This window comes from Bombus pascuorum, chromosome 7, assembly GCF_905332965.1.
Source record: "Bombus pascuorum chromosome 7, iyBomPasc1.1, whole genome shotgun sequence".
Taxonomy (NCBI): Eukaryota; Metazoa; Arthropoda; class Insecta; order Hymenoptera; family Apidae; genus Bombus; species Bombus pascuorum.
The window spans coordinates 4018513-4044979 of NC_083494.1; the positions used below are offsets into that span (position 1 = coordinate 4018513).

General features: G+C 31.7%; 1 protein-coding gene across 4 annotated transcripts in view; it reads right to left on the reverse strand.

The window, feature by feature from the left end:
* Nucleotides 1-3898: 3898 nt before the first annotated feature.
* Nucleotides 3899-26467, reverse strand: part of LOC132908689 (moesin/ezrin/radixin homolog 1) — a 36939-nt gene continuing 14370 nt past the window's right edge. For 2 of the 4 annotated variants that reach the window (XM_060962908.1, XM_060962909.1), the window contains exons 3-9: nucleotides 11098-11220; nucleotides 8400-8672; nucleotides 7992-8321; nucleotides 7617-7859; nucleotides 7369-7544; nucleotides 7064-7280; nucleotides 3899-6980 (exon numbers count right to left, since the gene is read on the reverse strand). In XM_060962908.1, the coding sequence (XP_060818891.1) occupies nucleotides 6816-6980; nucleotides 7064-7280; nucleotides 7369-7544; nucleotides 7617-7859; nucleotides 7992-8321; nucleotides 8400-8672; nucleotides 11098-11220 (1527 nt within the window). In that variant the 3' untranslated portion in view covers nucleotides 3899-6815. Of the gene's footprint in view, nucleotides 6981-7063; nucleotides 7281-7368; nucleotides 7545-7616; nucleotides 7860-7991; nucleotides 8322-8399; nucleotides 8673-11097; nucleotides 11221-17822; nucleotides 17856-19600; nucleotides 20403-26467 lie in introns of those variants that run through there. The other 2 variants (XM_060962910.1, XM_060962911.1) reach the window with 2 other exon arrangements.

A 26467-nucleotide genomic window follows, 5' to 3' on the forward strand; every position in this document is an offset into this window, starting at 1 on the left:
CAAGTGGGCCCTTCATGTTACTGGAGACGGAGGCGATTCTTTCGACCTCCTCCATCTCCCTCACAGTCTCCGCCCCGAGGTCAGCGATCGTGAAGCCCACCCTGGCTCGCGACAGCTCCGCCACCGTCTCCAACGGCCGGGAATCGGGCCCTGCGTCGGTGTCGGTATCGGTATCGGTGTGTGCCCCACATCCCGCTTTCCACCTCTTCCTCTTACCGGGAACGGTCAATAGCGCGGGGCCCGAATCCCTCGCGGCCGTGTTACCCTGAGGTTCTCCACTTCCGGTGCCCCCGCCAGTGGCGGTGGCGGTGTGGTCTGTTTGACCAGTAATCCTCCTACATGCACGCCTACCGGCCGCGCTCTTGATTGTCGAAGAGGAAGAACACGACGCCATTTCGTCATCGGACCTCCCTCCCCGGCCGCCGCAGCCTCGGCCCCGGGACCTCACCGGTCGCCTAGACGCCTTCTTCACCAGACGCTTGAACGCGACCGGGTGCCTGGTCCACCCCCGGACGGCCACGGTTGCTCGATGACGACGCAACGGAGCCCGCTTTACAACCCGCGACTGCGCCGGTACTGGGGTATCCCTCCCCTGCACCGTAAACGTTATTTGTTTTTTTGGTCATTTCCATCGTTTCCTTTATAAGTGTAGTCGCCTAGTCGTCAACGGAGTTCCAGTCCCGGTGCCACTCACTCTTTCGCACCCCACGCCGGACCCAGTCGGTGCGGGGTGACAGGGAACCCCACAAGAAGGTGAGGTGAGTGGTCTTGACAGGTGTGGGCCTACCAACTTCTCCGAAATTCTCTGCGCCGGATCGACGAACTGATAGGCGCTTAGGCACCGACCAGCTACCGCCTAGCTATAGGAGAATATCCGATTCATCGGGGTTTCCCAGGGCGTGGTACTACCCCCTGGGAACCCACACCTGCCTCGTGCTTCCCCATAGTACCTAAGTGTCCTATAACATCGTTATGGTTTTCTTTTATAATCGCATCAACTTGTTCGTCTGTTAGAATTTGAATCGAGTCGTATGCAAAGGTTATTTTTTCTATTTTGTCGTTAACATACATCAAAAATGTTTTTATTCGTGCCTTTTCGATTTCATCGAAGCTTTTGTCTCCTATGCCTAACTTTTTATGTTTTGTACCTGATTCTACGATCTTCTTTAACCATTTCTCTTTGTCGTAGGGTCCTAAGTTTCTTTTGTTATTTGGAAGAAGGATTTTTCGTTAGGGACTATCTTTAGTAGTTTAGGAAGTGTGTCGGTGTCTTGTTCCTATCTGTTATACTCGTCAAGGAGATCAAAGGAGATCGTCAAGGAGATCGTCTTCAGTCGTCAAATTGTTGATAGTTTGTCTCGAGAGTGCGTCAGCAGCCGTATTATCTTTTCCTTTGTGGTATTGTATTTCGTAATCGTATTCTTCTAGCTTTAATCTTCATCTAATTAGTCACGATGAGGGGTCTTTGCAGTTTTCAAGCCAAGTTAAAGCTTGATGGTCGGTTCTTATGAGAAAATGTCTTCCTAGCAAATATTGTCTCAAACGTTTTACTGCCCATACGATTGCAAAGAGTTCTTTTTCAATGGTTGAGTAATTTCTTTCGGGGGGATTTAGTGTTCTGGAGATGTAACAACAAGGATGGTCGTTTTGTGAAAGAACAGCTTCTATTCCTTTCTTAGAGGAGTCAGTTGTTAATGTAAATGTTTCGTTAAAGTTGGGATATGTCAATACAGGGGCTTTGGAAAATTTCGCTGTGGGCTACAAGCGTTAGCTAAATGTCCCGTTTGATTACATTTGAAACATTTGGGCGGTGGTCGTTCCATTGTCGCTTTTCTTTCCGTAGGTGGATTTATTGGTTTTGGTCGTGCGGTATTGTCAAGCGTGATATTTCTTCTTGCATTGGGTGTTTCTTGAAATTGGGGGTTGGCTCTCGCAATTGCTTGATTCATTCTTCTTCCTCTTACTATGTTTTTGTTGCGTTCGATTTCTCCTATAAATAACTCTGCCTCGAAAGCTGTATCTTGTGCTTCTTGGAGATTCTTCGGTCTTCTGGTCGATGTGCGTATTTCTATTTCGGGTTTCAAGTTTATAATAAAGACTTTGGTGGTTCGTTCAGTTTCAAGATCTATAGCAACTGCTCAACGTATTGGATCGTGAATTTCGTATTGGAGTGCGTATATCAGTTCGTTGAGGTTATGTCGGAACCTCTTCACATAACTGTGTACCGATTCGTTAAAGTTTTGTCGCGTACGTTGCAATTTATCACGGGCTTCATTAGATGTAATACTCACGAATACAAATTTGCTGACGTTTTCAATACTGCGTTCTGCTTCACTGTCCACATTGTCTGTTTCGTTAGGTTTTATTTCAGTCTTTTTAGGAACAGGTCGCTTTTTCTGAATAGTGCTAGCACTAGCGTCTTCAGTTATAATGGAGTTAAATTCAGATGTGGAAACTGACTGAACTCCTACTCGTATTTCAGCGAGACACTTACCCAAGAGTTCAATTTCTCTAACGCGTTGTTGACTTTCGTCGTGTATTAGTTTATCCAAGTTACTCAAAGCTAGTTCGTGTCTTTCGTTCCGTTTTTGCATAGCGTCTAGTATGGCCCGAATATTTGGATCCACACCTGTAGCCATAGAGCTAACAGAAGATGAGTCTTCTGATCTTTTCTCATAGTGGTTATTATACTGTCGTCGAAGTCTGTACTATCGAAGCTGTTGTGACGAGTACGATAGTGTTTAAAAGAATCCAGCTTTTTACCTGGAAATTCTTCTTTTCGCGAATGTTGCTCTGACCAGTTTGTTTTAGTGATGACCATAGTCCGCTTCCCGTAGAAGTCGTTTTCACGCAAAGTAAACTGACCTATGCAGAGTTCCGCTGATCCTTCAATCTTCAGTGATGCGCGTACGCCGAAATCGCGATTTCGTTTATACTGAACCGAATGGATCCTGGCAGGATCGTCAAAAATGTCATGTAATAAATGACGAGGTGTTATAAAAAGGCGAATGAGCAATAGCCCATTCGTATGCTTTATTAACTGCAGAATACAGACTGACTTACTGACTAAAGGACTGGGGTTTTTATCTCTTCATTATGGTTCACATATCTTATGGATGGGAGTCCGGCTATTGTCTTTTCTCATCATTATCGTATGACTAGGTGTTATCGACATATCAGATGCGGCAGATGCCTGGCTTTTGGGTGGCATTACACTACCATAGCGCCTGAATCTTTATTTTCTTATTCAATAAAGACGTTAAGAGAAGATTTATACAACTGTATAATTAATATAATTAATTTAGTTATATAAATTACTCTTTCTATTTATGAGAGAATTCAGAAATATTTAGACCATAAATAGAACTTACAAGTTGATTTACAATTTACAAAATTTACAATTATCGGATATGAGATCAACTAAGATAAATTTATACTTAAATATATAAGTATTTACTAACTCGAGGATATACGGAACAGAGATTAGGACAAGAGAAGCTCGATTTGAAAGAACGGGAAGCGGCGAGGACGAGCAATCGAATAGGAAAAACGGATCAATGTGAATGATATTAACTTGATAAACATGTAAATGTATGGATAGTGTAGAAATAAATAAATAAGTATAAATAACTTCTAGAACATTTAACACGTCGCTCCTTTTACATCCTTACATTCTTAGGATAATAATATCTTATTTCTACAGTAATAAGAAAAAAATTATATTGAAATAATGCAAATTATGGTAATTCGAAGTTATAAAAAAGTACTTTTATTTACTCCGAAATACAGAAAGAGATCGGATTCAAATAAGTATTATCTAATGTTTTATGTGTCTGAAAGTAATTAAGATCAGTTAAATTAAAATAGAATGAATTAGGGTTAGAATATGTCTAACATGTATGATATGATTCTTTTATTTAAACAATATTTAACTTTTTCAGCAAAGTACAAGTGATTTTCATATATCCTCGCACCAACAAATATTTTTCCAAATAAAATACAATGTCTATGCGTCCTTGTGGTCATATCTTATGTGTTTTATGTATATCGTTTGAATTAATCAATAATACTGTTACAAAGATTTTTTCTCAATATAAAAATGGAACATTCGCATTTTGACTATTGTTGAAAATTTAGGAAATACCATCAAGCATTGGAAGTTATAAAAATTTGTTAATAACTAGAAATGCATATTCTCCTACCATGTTTTTACTCGCTTGGACATGTCGAAAAGAAAAACTATAACAGCATGAAAATTTTAACATGATGTGCATCGTTGAATTAATTTTCCATAACCTCATGAAAGTATATAATAATATTTACATATGTAAAATGATGTCATTAAATTTTATGTTAGCTCAAAGATTTGATATAGCAGTTTACATATTAAGTAATAATATGCGGAAATACATTAAAGATGATTTTATATTCATTACCTTCATAAGAAATATGAAAATCATTTAATGATCCACGTTAGGGTTATTCGTGGACTTTTCATGTCACAATAAACACAATAAACAAAATACTGTGGTTTTAAATATACATAGTTGTATTTAAGTACATTACAGACATATGTATGTATATAGAAAAAATTTTTGTTTTGCAATCCAATAGTTTTATAAATCTTACAAGAAAGCGAAAAACCCCAACGTAAATAAAAAATCATTTTACAAATGTTTTTTGGAATGTTTCAAGAGTAGCTTTCTCACCAAACGTTTAACGACAAAAATATCCAGACGAGTTATTATGAAAATGGTATTTGTCTGTTTTTGAACTTTAGAGCGTTACATTGTACAAAATATGTTTGTAATTATTGCCATGTACATTCGACTTGTTTTGAGAGTACAAATACTCGACGACTATAAAATCCTTTGCTTCAATTTTCATTTAATATTGTTTCAATAATAATAATAACGCTACTAGATTGTAAATATTAATAATATTTATAATATAATATAATAATACAATAATAATAATAATAATAATAATAATATAACACTACTAATTTGTAAATTGTAGTATTAAATATTATCAAAAAATATCTATTGTTATTTTTCCTGTACTTTTCCTTTCGTGTTTACTGCAACATGTAATGATGATAATGCACAAAAGTATGAATTCCGATACAATGATCAGTTTTTAAACTTTCCCATCATTTTTCCTACTTTGTTATTGCAAAAAGTGTGTCACTTCATAACATCGCTCTTTGTTTGCATTCCGTCAAAAAATTGGCAGCATTTATAGGCTATATTTTCCCTCATTACAGTTTAATTAAATTTCATTGTCGCACCATATAATTTTCTTTAAAAAGAGAATTGTTTTAAAATTTCTATGTGGCGTACCAGACAACCACATATTATAGTTCTCCTATCATCCAACCTTTCGTACGTATTATTTTTTATCATAACACTCTCGCTCACATTCACTCTTTCATACTTTCAAGAATCTTGATAGCTATCCTTTTTATAGGAACCGCGCAATTACCTTATGTTGAAGGTATGCAATACAAAGAGACGCGCGATATTCCTACATTTCTATATATTATATTACTGATTATTAATATCTAGTATTTCAATATACGTATATCAATAAAGGCCACGAGTGTGTTCAATATAAAATTACTAAACAGTAGTTGAAATTCATTCGTACTAAAATAGTATGTATAATTTTGCAAAGTTTATATGACGTGCTTACATGTCTATATTTATTGTGAAGACGGATATCGTTAATTTCGTGTTACATAAATTAAGCGGTCGCTTGTACATTACCAACCTATTTCATGTTAATATTTAGAGATTACTTACAACTCACTAAAAAATAATGGTGACTCTTCCACACTGTTTTAAAATATTAATTCATCTATTACTCGGATTATATTTGTTACTGTAAATAGCAAAATGATACATCGTAATAAAACTGGAACCGATATGTATACATTAGTGTATAGCGACCGCTATTGACAAAAGTAATCTTAATTCATCAGCAGAAATAAGTGATGACGCAAATAAAAATACAATGTATTTCTCGGGCAAATCCTTATCAAGGACGGATAAGACGCAACATGATAAGAACCGCGACAAGAAAGTAATCAGTGAAAAGAAGTCACATATGTGGCGTTACGCTTAGTGACCGACAGTAATACTTGGAAAAAAAATACTGATGCGCCGGCACTCAAAATCTTGTGTATAATGCTTGGACAAAAAATAAAACAGTATTCACAAATTATGTAACACATTTTCTTGATATTTTAGCAAAAAGAGATATCGTTAGAAAAAAAACAACATTAGCTAATAATATAGCTAAAATAACAAAGTTAGTATGAATTAACGTTAAATATTTTATAGCTAAAACAGCAAGAAAATCTATACTTGTTATGAAAAAATATATAAACATTTTGCTTTACGAAAAACTGCTTAACAGTGATCAACGTGGAAGCATACATGGAAGACGGCGCAAGTTGGTCGCTCGTCGCGTTTCTTGCCAATTGTGAGCTTTTTATTTTCTTTTGTCTTGAATTAACTGTACCTCAGAGTATAGAATCGACTTTGAAAAATAGTAATACATATCATAAACTTTACATCGCTAGAAATTGGGAGCGACTTATACCTCGAAACATCTCCAAAAAAATATTATAAAATAATATATTTGAAGTTTTACAAATTGTCTTTGTATAGATCAATCAGAGAACCTGTGTACGCTTCTCATATACATATGTAAAATACGTGATTACTGAGTGTTCCATGTGTACACGATATTGAAAGAGAATTCGAAGGCAGGGTGAAATGGGCAGGCAAATAGGCAAATGCATATATAATTTACATGTTCTCAAATTGATCAACACGACGTTTAGTATTGCCTTTACGAATTTCACGAAGCGTTTTGTATTTATCGCGACCTTGTTTGACGTTTTCCCTATGGATTTTATCCATAACAGTTTCTTTTGACTCGTCGCGTGACTGTGCAAGATCTTGTTTCAATGCCTGAAATATATAATTATTATTCAAATACGTCCACAAAAATTACTCAGAGTGCAATAAATTTATATACAAGCAAAGATCACTACCTTAAGTTGATCGTGAAGGCGTTCGTTTCTTTCTGCCAAGGTACGTCGCTCCTCAACAGGATCAATTATCGATTCATCAGTTGCAAGATCTTTAGTGACATCACCATGAGAAACTTCATCTTCTCCTTCCTCTTCACCTTCTTCGTTTTCTTCAACATGATGATGATGCGGCGTTGTACTAGCTTGATATGCTCGATCGGCTTCTTCCTGCCTTAATCTATAGATACAGGTGTAGCATAGAATAGAGTTGACTTTTTTTTCTTATATTTTAAATAGCGAATAGTTGCATAACAAAAATTACATACTTGGCAGCTTCAAATACTTCTTCTAGCCTCCTTGCTTCGGCATCCTTCGCCACTACCTCAGATTGTATACGTTGTATTTCTTCTTGCTTAGCTCGTATTTCTTGCTCAAGTTTAGCACGCTCAGCTGCTTCCATCTCATGTGAAAGTTCAAGTTTTTCCATCATAGCCGTAAGTTCCTTCGTATAGAAATAAGACACATAGAAACATATATTGTAGGAAAATTATATCTTATACTAAACTATACGTACTTTCTGACGATCCTCTAATTCCTCCTTTGCAGCTTGTAACTGTCTAAGATGTTCTTCTAAACGTCGGATCATTTCTTGAGCTTCGTTTAATTCAGCTTGCCGCCTGTCCATTTCTTCTGCCATATTTCGAAGTCGTTCTTCATATTCTTGTTGTTTTCTCTCAGCTCGTTCTCTTGCAGCTATTTCTAACTGTAACTTTTCTCTCTGTTGTTGTTTTGCAATTTTCTCTTCCCTTGCTTGCGCCTTTAAATTATAAACGTTTATTTTGTGATTATAATTCATTATCTATGAGATGATTAATTTTAAGATTCAGAAATAGCAAAGAAATTAAGCATTAGAAATGCATTATAAGCAAATAATTGCACAGAAACATACCTTCATTTGCTGTACATCAATTGTATCTGGTTTACGTCTACGCATGTAGAGTTCGTGATTGCCCATACACAGTGCTAAAATTCGTTTATTAATCTTAACTCTAGTTGCAAAAAAGACGAAATCCGGTGCCTTCTTGTCAATTGGTTTAATTATAAATTTCTTCTCGTTAAATGAGATATTTCTTATCTCAGACCATGGAAAACCAATTTTTGGTGTCAATTTGTCATCTTTTTCGTAAATGTTCAAACCCAAAGCATCAACACCGAGCCACAGATCTGTACCTTTTTTATTACGAATTTCGAAGTAATTCACTCCGTACATCTCCAAATCCTATACAAAAAAGAAACGTATATATACAATATATCGATCAGATATTAAATTAATAAGAAGAAGCTATTAAATCATTACCTGCGCGATTTTTAGGTATTCCATCATGGCATCTTCGCGTAACATGCCACGATGTTCTTGCCACCAATTAGTGATGGAACTCTCCCATTCCTCCTTGCTCATTTTATGTTGATCCACGACTCGTTGCGGTAATAAGCGGTCATTTATTAAAAAGCCAGCGGTATGTGTACCTTTTTGAAAATCTCCGTGTTTCGCTTGGACTGCGTAAGACGCTAACAATACAGATGTTTCTGGAGGACAGTAGATTTCATCCGTCAGAATAGCGTTCTTCACCTAAATGTAGTCCACATAATATAATATTATATATATTAGATTCAACTTTTTAATTTCAATGTTAGTTGTCATGTTGTCATATATAAATAATGCAAATATATCATATTCATATTGTGATCATATAATATTCAGTATGGTTTTTCTAAACTCTGACCACTAATTTTCTGATTATTTTGTCGATTAAGATCTATTTATATATCATCATTATTTATGGTAGATGGAATTTTCAATATTTTTCTTATTTGGAAAATTGTATCTTTGGATCAGATCGATATTTAGTACAATTAAAAATCTCATTTTCATTGCAATCTTTAGTCTAATTTGAAACATACAGTGCTGGACAAAAGTATTGGCACAGCATGATTGTTATGATAGAAATGCTTATAACTACTAAACAAATTGATTTAAACAAAAAACTTTTTGACGTATTTATTTATTATCTATTCTAGTTTATTACATAACAAGAGCAACAATATAAATAAAATAATACGCAAAATAATAACAAAAATATATTTTTTGAACATTTTATGGGTGGACAAAACTATTGGCACAGTAGAATATTTACGCTTATAACTAATTACATAATAAACTTCTAATATTTTGTTGGCAGTCCTTTTCTTTTAAGGACTTCCTTTAATCTTCTGGGCATCGAGTGGACTAATTTTTTAGTGAATTCAGGTACAATATTGCTCCATTCCTGCAGAAGAACTTTCTTCAGTTCAGACTTGCTTGTGATATTATGTTTCCTAATTCTTTTTTCCAATTCGTTCCACACGTGCTCAATGGGATTCATATCGGGACTTTGAGGTGGTGTGTTTAATGTGTGGGCAGTATTATATATTATCCACTGACGAACAATATACGCCATATGTTTAGGATCTCGATCCTGCTGAAAATAGAAATCCCTGGGGAGGTTTAATTTTTGAGTACTTTTCAAAAGATTTTGCTTGAGTATATTTAAATATACATATTTATCCATTATCTCATCAATGAATATAAGTTCTCCTACACCCGATGATGCCATACATCCCCACACCATTAAACCACCACCCCCATGTTTCATGGTGGCTTGCAGATTCAGTTCGTCCATCTCTGTGTTGGGTTTTCGCCATACTAATATTCTGCCGTCAGATTTAAAAATATTAAACTTACTTTCATCTGAAAACATGATCTTTTCCCAAAAATCAGTATCTTTCGTAACAAACTCTTTCGCGAATTCCACTCTTTTCTTTTGGTTTATTTTACTGATGTAGGGCTTTCTTCGTTCTGCACGGGCAGAATAACCGGCATCCTTCAATACCCTACGTACAGTTTTGGTACTTACTTCTTTTTCACACTCAGCTTTTAACATCGAAGCAATTTCAGTCGAATTAGTTTTTGGATCCTTCTTTACAATATTTACGATTTTCCTTTTTTCTCGAATTGTTACCTTAGAAGGGCGACCACTCCTAATTTGATTCTCTAGATTTTCTTCACTTTTAAAGCGTTTTATGACTGAACGCACAGTAAAACGACTTCTGTTTATGATTTGTGCAATTTCGTTGTAAGATTTATTCATCTTATATAAATTTAATATTATTTTTCTTTCTTCAATTGTGGTTTCTTTCGTTTTTCTAGACATTATTACTCTTTCTTGGTTTTTTGTTGTTTAATAACTGAAGTCTCCAGTTTCACTGATCGAGTGTTATAATTAAGAAGATTAAAGGAAGTCCTTAAAAGAAAAGGACTGCCAACAAAATATTAGAAGTTTATTATGTAATTAGTTATAAGCGTAAATATTCTACTGTGCCAATACTTTTGTCCACCCATAAAATGTTCAAAAAATATATTTTTGTTATTATTTTGCGTATTATTTTATTTATATTGTTGCTCTTGTTATGTAATAAACTAGGATAGATAATAAATAAATACGTCAAAAAGTTTTTTGTTTAAATCAATTTGTTTAATAGTTATAAGCATTTGTATCATAACAATCTTGCTGTGCCAATACTTTTGTCCAGCACTGTATATGATGGTAGTAAGCGTAAGTAGTGAGAATTCATGATAATGATAGTGATAAATTTTAGTCAACAAAAAAGTAAGGTAACTAATTAGATTTACATAGAAATATGCTGAATGTATAATGCATTATATGATACGATTGCGTTCGCTTTGATCTATTTCGTAGATTATCTGAATGATAATATGCACTTATGTACTCAACCTTGTTACATTGTAATATAATTCTACTTATAATACCGAACAGTTTGCCCTCTATAGCTAAAACTTGAAAGTAGTACATAAACACATACTCCTATGTATACATGCGTACATAAGTACGCACATGCATACAAAGCACATTCTGTATATTTACTTGTATATAATTCGGTTTAAGTTCTATATTAATTAAGCATTTTTTTACTCCTTTTGATGAATACTACCATACCTGAAGATAAAAGAGACGCAACGTGATATCTTGAATCAATTCCTCGGCAACGTCTTCGGGATAAAACTTGGCGCGAAATTTGAATTGCAGGGGAGTCTCTTTCTTGACTTCCTGGTTCATCACCTAAAACGTTCGTAAATCAATTGGGAACAAATATAAGAAGAAATTTCCACAAGAAACATAAACGTAGAAAATTCGATAAATAAATAACAAACTGAAATCACCCCATCGTTTGAAAACGTGCAATGCAGTGTGTTTCTCATCGGTATACATGATGGAATATAGTGACGTTGCATGCGACATAAAGGATGATAAAAATCCTATGATTAGAATACAGATTTTTATGCTTTTATGGGAGACTTAAAGATACAAAAATGTGTAGAAAATACAATACATAATATGTAAAAATCTATAAAATAATATAAGGTCATTCTATAAGTAATATCGTGTTTATATGTAATAAACATTTTTAAAAATGTACAAATTTTATTATATTCATTAATAAATGATGTACATATATCTACTGTTTTCTCGAACTACGTCTGACATTTTTTAATTGTCAAAATAAATTCAAAATATTTAGTAGCTGTTTCAAAGTTAAATTTATTTATTTTGCATTGACCCGATGAAATAAAATTCCTTCTAATCGACAAGTACATATTTAAATTCGTTAATAGTTAGAATTTTCTTTTATATTAGTAATTTAAAATGAAACATAAGAAACAATGTTACTTATGGAATGAAATAGATGTTTACCCAGATCCTTCCCTTTTATTATATTCATGAAGATATGTGTTTACATAAATATCCATAGTCTACTTATAACATCATTATAATAGATGACGAAAACGCTAACGTAATAGCACGGCAAGTGATTGATACTATCTTTTTATCGTATTACAGGTAAGCAGCGTGACTTGTGACAAAATGATACGGACTTTAAGATATCTGGTTTACCAACTCTCACTTTTGAGATCGATATATTTATTTATTATGATCCGGAATAGGTAACTCTTATCCGAAATACATGTGTGTATTCTTTTGTTAATTTAACGACCTTGTATGAAGAAAATATGTGGTATGTGTGAAATTTCTTTTCTATTACTCGGTCAAAGATACAAACGCGATAGAGATTGTTGGAGATATTTCATTAATGGAGAATGTTCATAACGTTGACGCTTTGATTGACACGATTATCTATAGTCGCATAGGTATGCGAATATCTTATCTCAACATGTAAAAGAAAAATAAGAATTGTACAATGAAAGGCAATGAGTAACACATATGCTTCTAGAACTGCCAACTGATATTAAATATTAACAAAAACTAGAAAATGTACAACATTGTTCACGTGAATTTCAGTTATTCGTTCTTAACCAATCATAGAATTTGTCTGATCATAGAACTTGTTATCCGTATTGTTCGATTCGTTACATTTTCTGGTTCTAAGTATGTTAGACTCTGTACAACTGGGGCCCATTATTTTGATTAATGTGATTTAACGTACGAACATCGTAATTATTTTAAAAGTACATTCGTACTGAATATTTGCGTTATTAAAAACAAATGAAAGTATAAATAACAAATTTAGAAAAGATACGTCAGAATAAACACCTTTAACTTTGACGAGATTCCTCACAGACTTTCAAGTTAATAACTGTCATTTAATAAAAGTGTCTCCGTTACAATTTATGCTACATATGCGCATTTCTTACAATGAGTACCATTCGATTATATGTAGGTGAAACGTTTATGAAACACAATAGCATGTCTGAATAAAATAAAACAAACGCTTTTACTTTACATTGAAAGAACAATTTAAAAAGAAAACAAATAAAATACAATGACTTTTAATTATAAAAATAAGTAACTGATGCTATGCTGTTAAATAATATATTTGAATATTTGTAGCTCATAATACAAAATATTGTAGGCTTATTATAATTATGTACTTCAATATCAACTAAATTGCCTTTATAAAGAATTTAAAAATGCGAAAGAAGAAAAGAAAAGGAAATGAATAATTGTATTTAAAATGAAAAAGCTTAAGCACAAATTGAAAATGAGACAATCCTGTTAGAAGCGTTGCTAATGAATGTTGTTTAAAATCGTTAAATATTATCCACATCTTTGTATTGACGATGAGAGTCGAGTTCGATTAAAATAATTATTGTAATACTTGACAAATTCATTTTGAAATGGGATTTATCTGTCAATAATCAATAAGCACAAAGACACTCGTTATTTAACTGGAAAAGCGGAAACAGTTAGCTACATTAAAAGGAAGTAATGGAACAGGTAAATTTATACCAATATTGATATTATATTAATTTTTAATAAAAATGTACATTCTAATATCAACATTAAATTCATTGTATCTACAACTTATAAAAAGGGTTGCACGTTTTAATTAAAATTAAAAAATCCAACAAACGAATACAATGATGTTAGAATATTAAAACGATTCAGTCGAATCAAACTTATAATCGATTTTCATTCAATATTGTTATTTGACGTCCGTAAATTTTACAAACAAATTTTACGACGAGTATACGAACATTTTATAAAGGTAAAACATTGTTGCAAGCTTTAAGATCCGTTATAGATGCGATAATATACAATTATATCTGATATCTATAAATCCTTTAGATATTTATAGATACATTGCTAGTATATCTTTTCTTTTTCATTTTTATACAGACATATTTCTATATTTTACTTTTTTTCGGATACATTTGATATAAAAGATATATTTATTATTGTACGTTTCTGTATGCCTATTTTTAACGCAAAATGTAACAAATTGTTTCTTTGAATTTTAAAAACCAAACAAATTGAAATTGTATTTTTGAATGTAAAAATTTTTAAAGATTTAAAAAAAGAGAATAAAAATTCATAAATATTGCGTATCTATGAAAATTTGAGTAAATCTGACAAATAATTAGGAAATTATTGAAATCTTTAAGAATTACTATATTACTTGAAATAGTACACGTATTATATTTATTATTACACATATTATATTCTGTATATAGTTTCGTTCGAATAGAATGTACTTTACTAGTCGATCGTTAGTTTTAATCTGATCGAAGCATTAAAATTTTTCAATTTCGAAACTCGCATTAGTATGTAAATGGAGAATAATTATAAGAGTTGGCAGTAAAGCGAGTAAACAGACACGGTCTCCAGTCATGCTCGACTCTCGTAACTGCTCGTAACACACGCTCGAGCGTTGGGAATGCGGAACCGCATCCGCTTGGGGCTTATGTTAGACAGTTCATATACGGAAGTGTCAATCGAATCTGTAGACACGGTCGCCTTGACCGCGGCTGACGTCGCAGTTCAATGTCGGTGTAACGCGACTTTTTTTATTATTATTACTAATATTGCTGCGCGGTTGCATAATTTCACGGATAGGAACAAGGAACTGGCAAACAACGGGAGGAAGAAAAAGAAACAACATGATGGACATTGAGAAGTGCGTGGAAATTGCAGGTATAAGCGTGCAGCAAACTTTGAGGGGAATTATCGATGATAACATGTTGTTAATTCTTTAAATCAGTGATGACCCCTGTTGTGCTGATAAAAAGTAAGTAGCGAAATTGGAAATAACGGTAAAATATAAAAATAGGAAACACGAATATTATAGTTAATATAGAGGAAATTTCGTTATATATATTAATTAACGATTTCTTATTATTGTATGGTACATTACTATAATGCTATAAGTGTTTAACGAAATTATACCAACTTTTATACTTCTATTTTTATCATTAGTTATTCACTTTATCGACTAATAATTGAATAGAAAATTTCTTTTCATTCCTGATTTCATTAGGTTGGTAAAAAAGAAACGAATTTTCTTACGAGGTATGACTATGAAAAATTCAATCGAATTGAAATATAAATGTAATTTTGCAAGTTTTTATTCGTTTCTACGTGTTGTTACATTTTTAAACGCTTTGGGAATTTTTCAAAACATCTTGGAAAAATTTTGTTATGAAAGTAGTGTTGTTACATCTATGTTACAATAATCGAGATTTTTATATAATTCGATAATCCAAAAAATTCTTCATACTGCGATTAGTTTATAAATTAATAGGAAAAACACGTAAGTTGCAGTGTTATTATGAATATCTTTTTATGAAAGTATAAATGGAACGACGATTATAGATGCGGATACCGATTAACTATTTATTTTCCACCAACCTAATAATTACGTCTACCGTAGTTAATCATTAAATGCATTTCCTTATAATATTGTGACACATCATTTACTTCTGCACAGGTTTACCGTTGCTCTTGAATATAAAACATATGATCATAGAGTTATGGCAGTGTTATATCTAAAAGCTATTTATTAAAATATTTAATATTGATTTCATAACACATATATGTATTTAAAATATATTCCTTTCTCTGTGACAATCGCGTGTGTATTGTTAATTTATTAAGAACAAAGTAAGAGAATACGTAATGTAAATGTTATGTAACGTTATTAAAAAATATAAAGATATAGTAATACAATACTCGTATATAAAACATACATATTAAATTATTGGAACATCAGAAATATATGAAAATATTAGATACTCTAAAATCTGCAGTAAATGAAAAACTCTACTAATTAAACAAACAAACAAATTTAACAAACTAAATGAAAAATGAAAATGTCCACGATTTAAGAACTATAGTTCATCATGTTACTGTAAATAGTTAAATTTCAACCAATTTGATAAAATTGTAGATGTCTAGATTGAGAAAAAGAATGCAGTGAAAAAGCATCAAACAAATTCATAGAATTCCCTTTCATAACTACAATTTTACAAAGTGAATTTAATAATGCAAACTGACTGAACAAAAATTGCAAATGAAATATTACATTAACGGAGTACTAGTATCCTTGATGAATTAAGGAAATAAAAACTAGCAGAAATTTAATTTAAAAAGTGTTCCCCAATACGCTCGACTTCTTCGTAATGGCAATTTAAAACTTTATAGATAATGATTATCGTTAAAAATTCATTTATTAAACACCAATATTATCATAGTCATATATTTACATAAATTAGAAGAAAATTCTAATTAATACGATAAATATTAAATGATGATATTAGAAAAGACATATTTAAAAAACTCATTCAAAATTTATATACATGTATACATATGTACCATCTTATACGTGCTGATTGCACTATTGAAAGATTGAAATTTACATAGCACTGTAATTTTTTCAACGATTGATTTTTGCAGCGATTAATATGATATAAATTGCACAATAGTTTATTCTATGGAAAATATATAGCTACATATTTCTTTTTTATAAATCAATATTATTAACTACATTCTTGCTGTATTCAATGAATTCATTGGCAAAATAATCGGAACATTACTCTGCAGATGTTTATAATGTCTGTTACCCTTAAGAGATGGAAATATAAAACTACAAACTATCATAGATCGTAAAAGAAACAACCATTTTTCATTTAAGAAGAAAAGAATTCAATTACACTGATAGTTTAGTTCTAGCGATTATGAAAGATCTATGGTAATATCCTTGTAATGTGTAATGTAATAATATTTTTCATTTGTTGTCACATTCAGAATAACAGACGATTTAAAACTAAATAAACTTTTTAACGTACAATGAATACAACTTAGAGCGACAAACTTAAACATTATCGTGTCCTATATCTATACATACAAGATAACTATAATAAATGTGCAAATCATTCTGAATTGCTATAATGAAAATAAATTGATTTTGATAAAGACAAAAAATGCATTTAAAGATTAACAAAGACTGTTAATTATCTAATAAGACTTACTAATTATATTAATTATCCCTCTTGGAATTAAATAACACAAATAGAATAAATAATAAAACTGGGCGATAATTATAATCACTCAAGATCGTTTGTTCGAATGAAAAGTAAGAAGCACGTGTCAATTCTTAAGAAAATGAACGTTCGTCGAGTAATTTGTCACAGCAATTGTCAATTGGTAGGCCATGGTCATTTATTTTCCTTTCGATGACAATAACAAACTCTCGAAGTGAATGCGTGATGGGAAAAGCAGCAAATTGCAGTGTTTAACCTGCATTAGTATATACACATAAGGCGTTTCTTTAAGCGCCGAGATATCGATCCTCGATCAATTATTATCAACTGTTTCTATAAATTCATATGAATTTATGAACTAAATATATGTGTTTGTAATTGATCAATTTGTTTCAATCCACGATTAATTTTGTTAGTTTACCATTAAACAAGTCTTACATACATATCGATATTGATATGTATCTCTTAACCAGGAAAAATTTACTTTTTACTTTGCTCGTCATATATATATAAACTCTGTAACGTACATCATACACAAACGCAGTCTTTTATACGTGAAAAATAGGAACAATTAAATCTTACTCGGTTAAAATAATGCGAGTGTAATTTGGCAAGGCAGAGTTTGCTTCGGGAAATAAAATAAATGGATTAAACAAGCAGGGATTGTTTATCAATATCGAGCAATCTCCCGAAAACGTGTTACACTCGAAAATCTTTTCTCCATTCCAAAACGCTAAGACGTTAATGTTTTTATGTTATTGCGTAATGCGGAAGTTTGGTGAAACAGCAGGTTATCATTTAGTTCGAGGATTTTAATCTAGGCGCTGGGACAATTATCTTTCGGTTCGCGTCTACGGGTTTAGAAAACTTTAATTGCGGTCTTACGTGCCAGAATTTTCGAAGGCCACACGGAACCACCTGCAATTATTTGCCAATATTGTCAAATACTGCTCTTGTCTTGCGATTTCGCTGACGTCGAAAATGAAATCGATAAAGGACAGTTCGAGATTGTTTGATAATTAGAACGGAATAATAAGACATCGATTTAACTTACCGTTATATATAATAAGATATTTCCTATAGTTGCTTAATAATATTTCTTCGAATGACCTTTAATTTCAGTTCTTACAGTTTCATTTGTAGGAACACAAAGAACAAAATTTTCAGAAGTTACAATTTTACCTTCGTCCTAAATCGATTCATTATCGACAAAGTAGGTATGTATTGCCATTAGAACAACTAAAAAATTACTAAGTGTTCTTTATATATCATTAACGTATCAAACTTTGTGAAGATATTTGCATGAGGCGTCAGGGAAACCGTCATCATTAATCAAGATACTAATTTAATCCTAGAACTATAGAGTGGCTCACACAAGTACTGCAACATCCGTAGAAACTTTTGTGTGTGTTTCTATACCTAACAATAAGTGTTCAGATACTTTGGACAGCCACTTGGTATTACAATTGTAAATATGTTTCTCCTCTATTTAGTGTTCCAGCATTATATTATTATTATTCGAATCGTTTAAATGTAAATTCATAATTATCTCAATGTGAATTTATAATCGTTTCAATGTAAATTCATTATCGCTTAAATGTAAATTCATAATCGCTCAATCTTCAATTTGAAGCAAGCTGTACGCTAACTACAAAAAGTAACTGTATAACAGTGTCATTATAAATTGTTTCGATATACGCGTATGCTTTCCAAAACATGCCGCTCCGATCTGAAGCGAAATACGCTGTTGTACGATAGACGTTAGAAACGTGCTGCAAGGACATCGATAAATCACACTAGTCATGATTTGAAAACGTTATGCTGTAGTACCGTGAAATTATAACAAAAGTACGTGTAAACAACTAATTACTCCATGTCATTATAATATACGGTAAATGACAATACGTGAATGATACTGTTCCTCTGCAGTCGTCCTATCGAGTATAAGTGTACGAACAAATTAGAAACAACAAACGTCGTAAAGCGTAAGGGTGCCGATTAAAAACAGGAAACCGACGTTCCACTAATGATTACACTGGTTAACAGCTCGAATCTATTCTAGGTATAGTTCTAATTTTGGCGTACTTTGTTATATCTCTAATCGAGAAATTTAACCGATAAACGATATAAATGCCGAAAAATAAAGAAACTCCTTTTGCTCATTTCGGACAAAATAAAACATAATTTGGAATTTTATTCTTCACATTCAAACAAGATTTATTACACCGCAACTACTTGAAAAATAAAAAAAAACTCCTTGCAAATCTAAAGCATTCAATTCTTTACATGAAAAACTAACTTTCATATTCGTACATATCAGTGATGGTTTATTATTTATCTCATAGCAAAAATCACACCTATATTTTAATTCCATTGAATTCCGTGTTTAAAGATTTCCCGATATTAATAAAAAATTGCATAACCCAAGTATAACACTGTGAAACAATTTTATTATTTCACTACATAGTTAAACGCGAATCGCTTGAGGACTTATCACGACGATCACGATTAAGTAACATTTATGATTGTTCGTGCATCGTATAAGTATAAATGTAAAACGAGTGATCTTGAACTTATAATTAACAGTGCCCTCGTACGAGTATAATTCGAAAACATAATGTGCAACATGATTTATCACGCTGATTAAACTCGTGGTAACTTACCCTAGACAAGAACGGAAGTAGTCCACTCTTCCAGTTGTTAGTATTGCGGTTGGCATGCGTTCAAAGAATGAAAATACGATAAAGTTTAAGTATACGAACAAGCTGCTTGAATTATCGGTCACATGCTTGTCTTTAAAATTAATGTGTAACACATATCAACTTCGTCGCATAAGTAAATGAAACAATGGTTAGACGAGTAAATAGAAGATCATAGAAGAACACATTAATTTCAAAGATTGTCCGTGCGCTTGGAATCCTCCTTGTGGAGGATAAAACACCAAAGCTGCCTGCTACATATATTTATTAACCACCTAATGCACATACCCGTGATATATATGTACATACGTACAGCATCGTGAGTAATTACAGACTCAAACATATTTTCTGCATTATCTCTTCAATATTTCCAGGAAACCACTAATCATGCTTAGATATGTTAAGTGAAATTGTCTTTGTAAAGGGAAAATTGAACGCTATAGGATATATTAGGAGATAATACATAACAAATTATTCCCTTTCGTAACTAAAATAGAAAACGAGAAAACAATTTTTCAACGAGACAATGCACCTATTTATACAGCCGCCGCTATAAAAATTTGGTTTCAAGATTTCGGACTAGAATTATTAATATGGCCAGTATTGAGTCCTGACCTGAACCTGATCGAGAACCTATGGAGAGTTCCAGCGAGAAAAGTTTACGATCAGGACAAGCTACCTCTAGAAAATAATGTGGAACTTAAAAAAAAAATAGAATCCGCGTGGGCTGATATTCAAGGCGTTACTTTAAATAAGTAACGCCTTGAATATAATAAGAGGATTAATATAATAATAATTAGAATTAATGTAATAAGGGGATAGTGTACCTAACAGATTAATAGAAATAATAAAAAATAAAGAAAAATCCACTAAATATCGAACGAAGACGTAACAAAATTAACATTAAGTTTATATTTTTTCACAGCTAAAAACACAGTTTTAAGAGAAAATTTCATCTTTCCCAGACTTCGAGAGGAGAAACTTTTTATTTGCTGTATCTTCAATTTTCGTTTTAACATGAAAAATCTAAAAATGGAATTGAGTTTATAATTATCCACGGCACTGTACATTACGGGCATATCTCGCAAATTTGCTCATTTCAACCACTCATCTTTAGGAATTTAGGCTATAATATCTTATACTAAAATATACAGCCTACTATTTTAACAATTTCTAAAGTAATAAGACTTATCCTAAATCTCCAGTTTCATCATGTGTTCTCCATTACTCGATATCAATTAACACCTATTAAGTAAACATTCGTCACCTATTAGGTAAACGTGTAACTCTTCTTCAAGACGGAATCTCTTGTAATGGAAAAGTTTTATCATGCATTTTCCATTATTTTTGCAGATCCGTACATGGAATTTTAACCAATACATAGTGCTATGTTATATATCTCATGAAAATATAAATTAAATATAAGTTAAACTAAAAGAAGCTTACGTTAAGGTTAAGGAATTATGCTGAGATTCTTTGATCTTGCCATCAAATGATCAGATTTCTAGGAAAAATAATACTTCAATTACTAATGTTTTGCAAACAAAATTTTGACGAAATTAATTCGTCAATAACCTGAAAGTGAAGAAAAACAGTTTAAATTTTAGACTGCTGTTATGTAGCACAGAGCTACTAAGCTGATATACAAGGTGGTCTAAAAATCTACACAATTCTTCAGACACTTGCGGTAGTCGGGAAAAAATGTTTCGAACAAAAGTTTATCAGCTTTCGATCTACTACAAATGGTAATATTATGAATTTAAAAAAAAATTTCACTTCGATGAAAAATCAGGTCACCTCTATATTTTTAAATGGAACAATGCATTTCTTTATACTCTGTTCGCTGCATTTTTTAATTCTTTACAGGAAAGCATTGAGGTACTTGAGTTGAAAAATAATTATTTTTAAAAATATGTTAGCTTTAATGTCGTAAAACTTGTCGTATAAAAGAGCAGAAAAACAAGTACTACTTTATCTTTCCTTGACTTTTATACGATAAGTTTTACAACGTTAAAGCTAAAATATCATTTAAACTGATCATTTTTCAACCCAAGTATCTTAATATCTTCTTGCAGGGAATTGAAGAATAATAGTATATAAAAAGATCTATTATTCCACTTAAAAAATAGAGGCGACCTGAACTTCTCATGAGAGCAAAATCTTTTTTAAGTCCTTAACATTGCAATTCGTAGTCGATCGAAAGCTGATTAACTTTTGTTCGAAACATTTTTTTGCCCGATTGTTAGAACAAGAGCCTGAAAGATCGTGAGGACTGATTTTTAGACCACCCTGTATATATACATCGTCTTAAAACTATACTTAAAAATGTTTAAGTCACTGCATAAATTTAGTAACGCGTTAGGCTTCAGTTTAGTTTAATTTCTATCAAAATAATAAATTCATTACGTATATATTTCACATAGATGTTTCATTATATACCTACTTATTATTTATAATTATATTTACACTTTTCATATATCTAATTTTCTTCCGCAATTCTTCATCAAGTTGACTGGCCGTGGCGAGACATAACCACTGACGCAAATTGAAAATAAGCAAAAAGCAGAATATGCGTATCGAACAAGGAAATGTATTACTATATATCATAGATCAGTTTTTTATTTAGAATTAAATTTTTATATATACCAACCGATTTAGTGGCTTTAATAAATTTTCAATAATCAACGTTCCTGCCAAATGAGTGCAAACAATGAAAACAATATTCAACGAACGAATGTCTGTAACGATGAAAAAGACTGCTGTTTTGATGTAAGTCACGACATTAAGAAATGCTGATACGATACTTTAGGGCAGAGGAGAAGATTGAAACACAAGACATGTGCATAATCTCACGTTACAGATGAGGTGTATCTATTATTAAACGTGTAATAAATTTTTCTTGAAGGCATAAGATGAAACACAAAAAATATTAAGAATAATGATACAACTATAAATATCATGTCTACAAATTCTTTCTATGATACGACTAATTCAATACTTTGACTTTTCATTTTTCGTCTGTTTTTTTTATTTTTTTTTATTTTTTTTTTTTTTTTTCAACTTCCGTTACGTCGCGTCTCGACATTACCGTACATAAATAAAGCTATGACCAGCAAGTTTTATCCTTCCAATTCTATACCTTTTTAGTCTCTCCTACACTGATTTTCTTTGTTTAGATAACGTTAGAGATCAACAAGAATTCAAAACTGTTTCTTATAGAATTAAATATATGAGCTGCTTGCATAAATATCTACGTAGATATTCTCAGTGTAATGCAATTGCGAAACACGCGACATTTTTCCCGTTGATTCATACTCTGTTCTTTGTTACTATTTATACGAGCTGAGTCAATAACAGGAACACAAAAAAAAAGGATATTTTCACTGGGTAAAATGAATGACAGTGATAAAGAAGCAACATTTTCTTCTTGTAGTAGATTGTAATAATTATAATAAATACATTTTATGTACGTTTTTGAAAGAACCTAATTCGAACCTCATGTCACATATTCTAGGATATATGTATTATTTATGCATGCCTATAAAAGTAGACAAAAAATGTATCTGATAGATTAAATGGGAAAAAAGTTAGATTAATCGCAGTCTGTGCAAGAATATACGTATGTAATAATAGCGTGATAATACAGAACAGTCTATATGTGGAAATTCTAGATTATCAAAAATGTCCTTCCAGTACAGACCGGTTCTATAGTATTAGTAGCAGCAAAGAAGATAAAAAAAAAAGATGTATCGAAGAAACACGAATGAGGTTGACTGTACAGTTGCGGATGGAACAATGTTTGCCAATCTAATGGAACCTGCAACGTGTTACGTAATGATCGACAGTTCACAAGTAAGAGAACGCGCGCACCTATGTAGCCTTTTTGAGTCGTGGCTTGTTGCGGAGCACCGGATAAAGGATAAAGTTAATTTCCACGTCCACGAATTTTTTGTCAGCAATTTTTAAGCATCTTAAAAGTTTCAATCATAACGCCTAGTCGAAGATTTATCATTAAAAATGAGCAGGAAGTGTTTAAAGCATATGTCATTGCGTAATTTCGTTTAAATATTACAACACATTAATATGATACATCTTAATTTTAATATTAATTAATATCATACATATTGTTACGATACTGGTTACAATCTGCAAATGCAACGATATGATCAAAACACATTCAGAATTATTAATTTGGTAAGTATTATTTAAGGCGTAATTGTAAAAAATTACACGGAATTTAAGGATAAACATTATTCAAGATACGAATCTAAGAAGTCAGGTTTAAAGAATTTTTCTTTCACAAGTTGCAATTGTAAAGCATGGAAGCAATTGTTACGTAATCACTGCAGACATGTAAATTCATATTTTCGCGGATGTAGTTGAGAAATGAAACTTTGACTATTACTTCATCTATTAAATATTCTAGAGAGTACTATGTTTTGGATATTTCATACACTTTTGCATCTACAAATTTTCTACAGTTCTACGAAAATTTGCAATAAAATAATTACTGTAGGAGTTCCATGTACAACGTTTCTCATGAAACGAGTATTAATAGCAATCGATTAAAAATTCATCCGAGTATTCGACACATGACAGATAAGTTCCGAAGTTACGATTCCAAGAATGACACATTTCCACCTAAATTGCAGTCGTTTGACCCAAATGATATATACCCATCATAAATCCACGATAAATGTTTGATTGATGGCTTAATATTTTGTTTTTTGATTATGTCGTGTTCTGTTAGAACAAAGTCTTGTAAATTTTATTCCGTAGATTCGAAACACTGAGTAAGTGAAAATATCAAGTGTTACGATGGAACATGTCATCTGTGTTCATATATTGTTGACTTTAATCTTTTATTTGTTATCTATTACAACAAATATTCTACTTATAAATACATTTCTATATATTATGTATATACTGTGGTAATTTATTTAAAATACCTCCGTTACGTAATCGCACAACGTAATATCGTAACGACGCTAAATGATGTTTAAAGACATATTTTAGAACTATTTAAATATTTTCATCGAATTCTTACGAAAATGAAACTTGGTTTTTTGCGGACGAAAGAAACTGAAATTTTGTTTTCAAAACAAATATACCTAAATATGTATTTTTCTTATGATAATAATTTGTTACATTCTCTATTTTATTTTTCATACGTGAATATAAAAGCTTAAAAAAAGATATAGAATATTTTATACATGTATGTATAATGTGCAGATGATCTTGTGCTTGTAACTTAAATAATTTTTGCTCAAATATTAATCTTTTGAAAAACATTGACATATACATTTATTTATTTAGGCTTATTTGCTAATTGCTTTAATTTATTTCAAAAAACATAAATATTATTCCAAGTAGATTTCCCTAATTAGATAAAATCCTCTCATGAATAGTTGACCTTAACACTAACCTTACCAGGCCTGGTCAAATGGTTTTAAAATTTAATTTAAAACTGTACATTCATTGTTATTTCATTTGTTCATCCAACTTTATGTAAATTCTTATATTATTTGATTAATCAGTTTCTCAATTTTTATTAATATAAGAATTTAAATTATTTCTTTCTTTATCAACGTCCCACATCATGTGTTAACGAAGCATTTTAATTAAACTGCTAAAAAAGAACCTGATATAATACAAATAGGTCACATAATTTATTTTTAGATCCGTTATATAATTTTTCAAAATATGATGCAATTAATCATTCTCTAGAAATAATTATAAATACTATTATGAACTATTACCTGTAAAATAGTTTAATGTTATTATGGAAATACATATATTCTACGATTATATGTTGTGGCGCATATACATATATATATATATATAGAAAAATTATTTACAACCTGTTTATTAAAACATATGTATAAATTTAACACAATTTCCCTAAAAAATTGCGATACACTTTTGCTTATTTTCTTCAAAAATATATTGTGTTATACGACCAAAACCACAATATTTCTCGTTCGTTTCTGTTTTTAATACACAGCTTAAATCTACAATTTAAAAAAAGAGAAATAGAATGAAAATAATTAAGAATACAATGTACTGAAAACGATCCTCACATAAATGAATCATTTTATCATTGAGACAAAAAAAACGTGTTTACGTATAAGCATCACAGAAAGGATTAAAAGTACAGTTTTATTTTAAGAATATAGCTAATGATGCCTGTTGGTAAAATAAGGCATTAACATCACTCATCTCATGAAATAATACGTGCAAAGTAATTCAAATAAGAAAGCCGCGTGCGACGCTCATGATTCATCGTATTCTTGTCTCGTGCGCATAGTTCCTATATCAAAGGGTTAACGAGAATCAGAGAGAAAGCATAGTATGTTGCCCGTACGATGGGCAAGTCTGAATGAATGGTAACAAAAATTCATGGACATCGCGCGAATCAACTAACCTTGAGGCTTAACGTATACTAAGCAGGAATCAATTTTGTCTTTCATTAAATTTTTTTCGAGATCCAACGTCTAACTGGTAATTTATCGTAAGATCATTTACCGTAACTGAATCCCCGTTAGAATCTCAGAAAATCTCAGACCATTTAAACGACTGAATCTACTAAAGCAATTTTGCTAATTTTTAAAATTTGGGATGTAGCGTTAAAACAGATAAAATAAACATGTACCTATGTACGTGTATTATCAATTGCGATATTTCAGGAAAAATTTGAATTTATCAATATCTCAACTATTTTTACCGATAGAAAAAATGATTTCAAGACGAAACTAATTCTTCAGAAGAACGAACATTGTGATATGGTGTGTATAATTGGTTCAAAATTTCTCGAGTTCTCACGCTTATGAA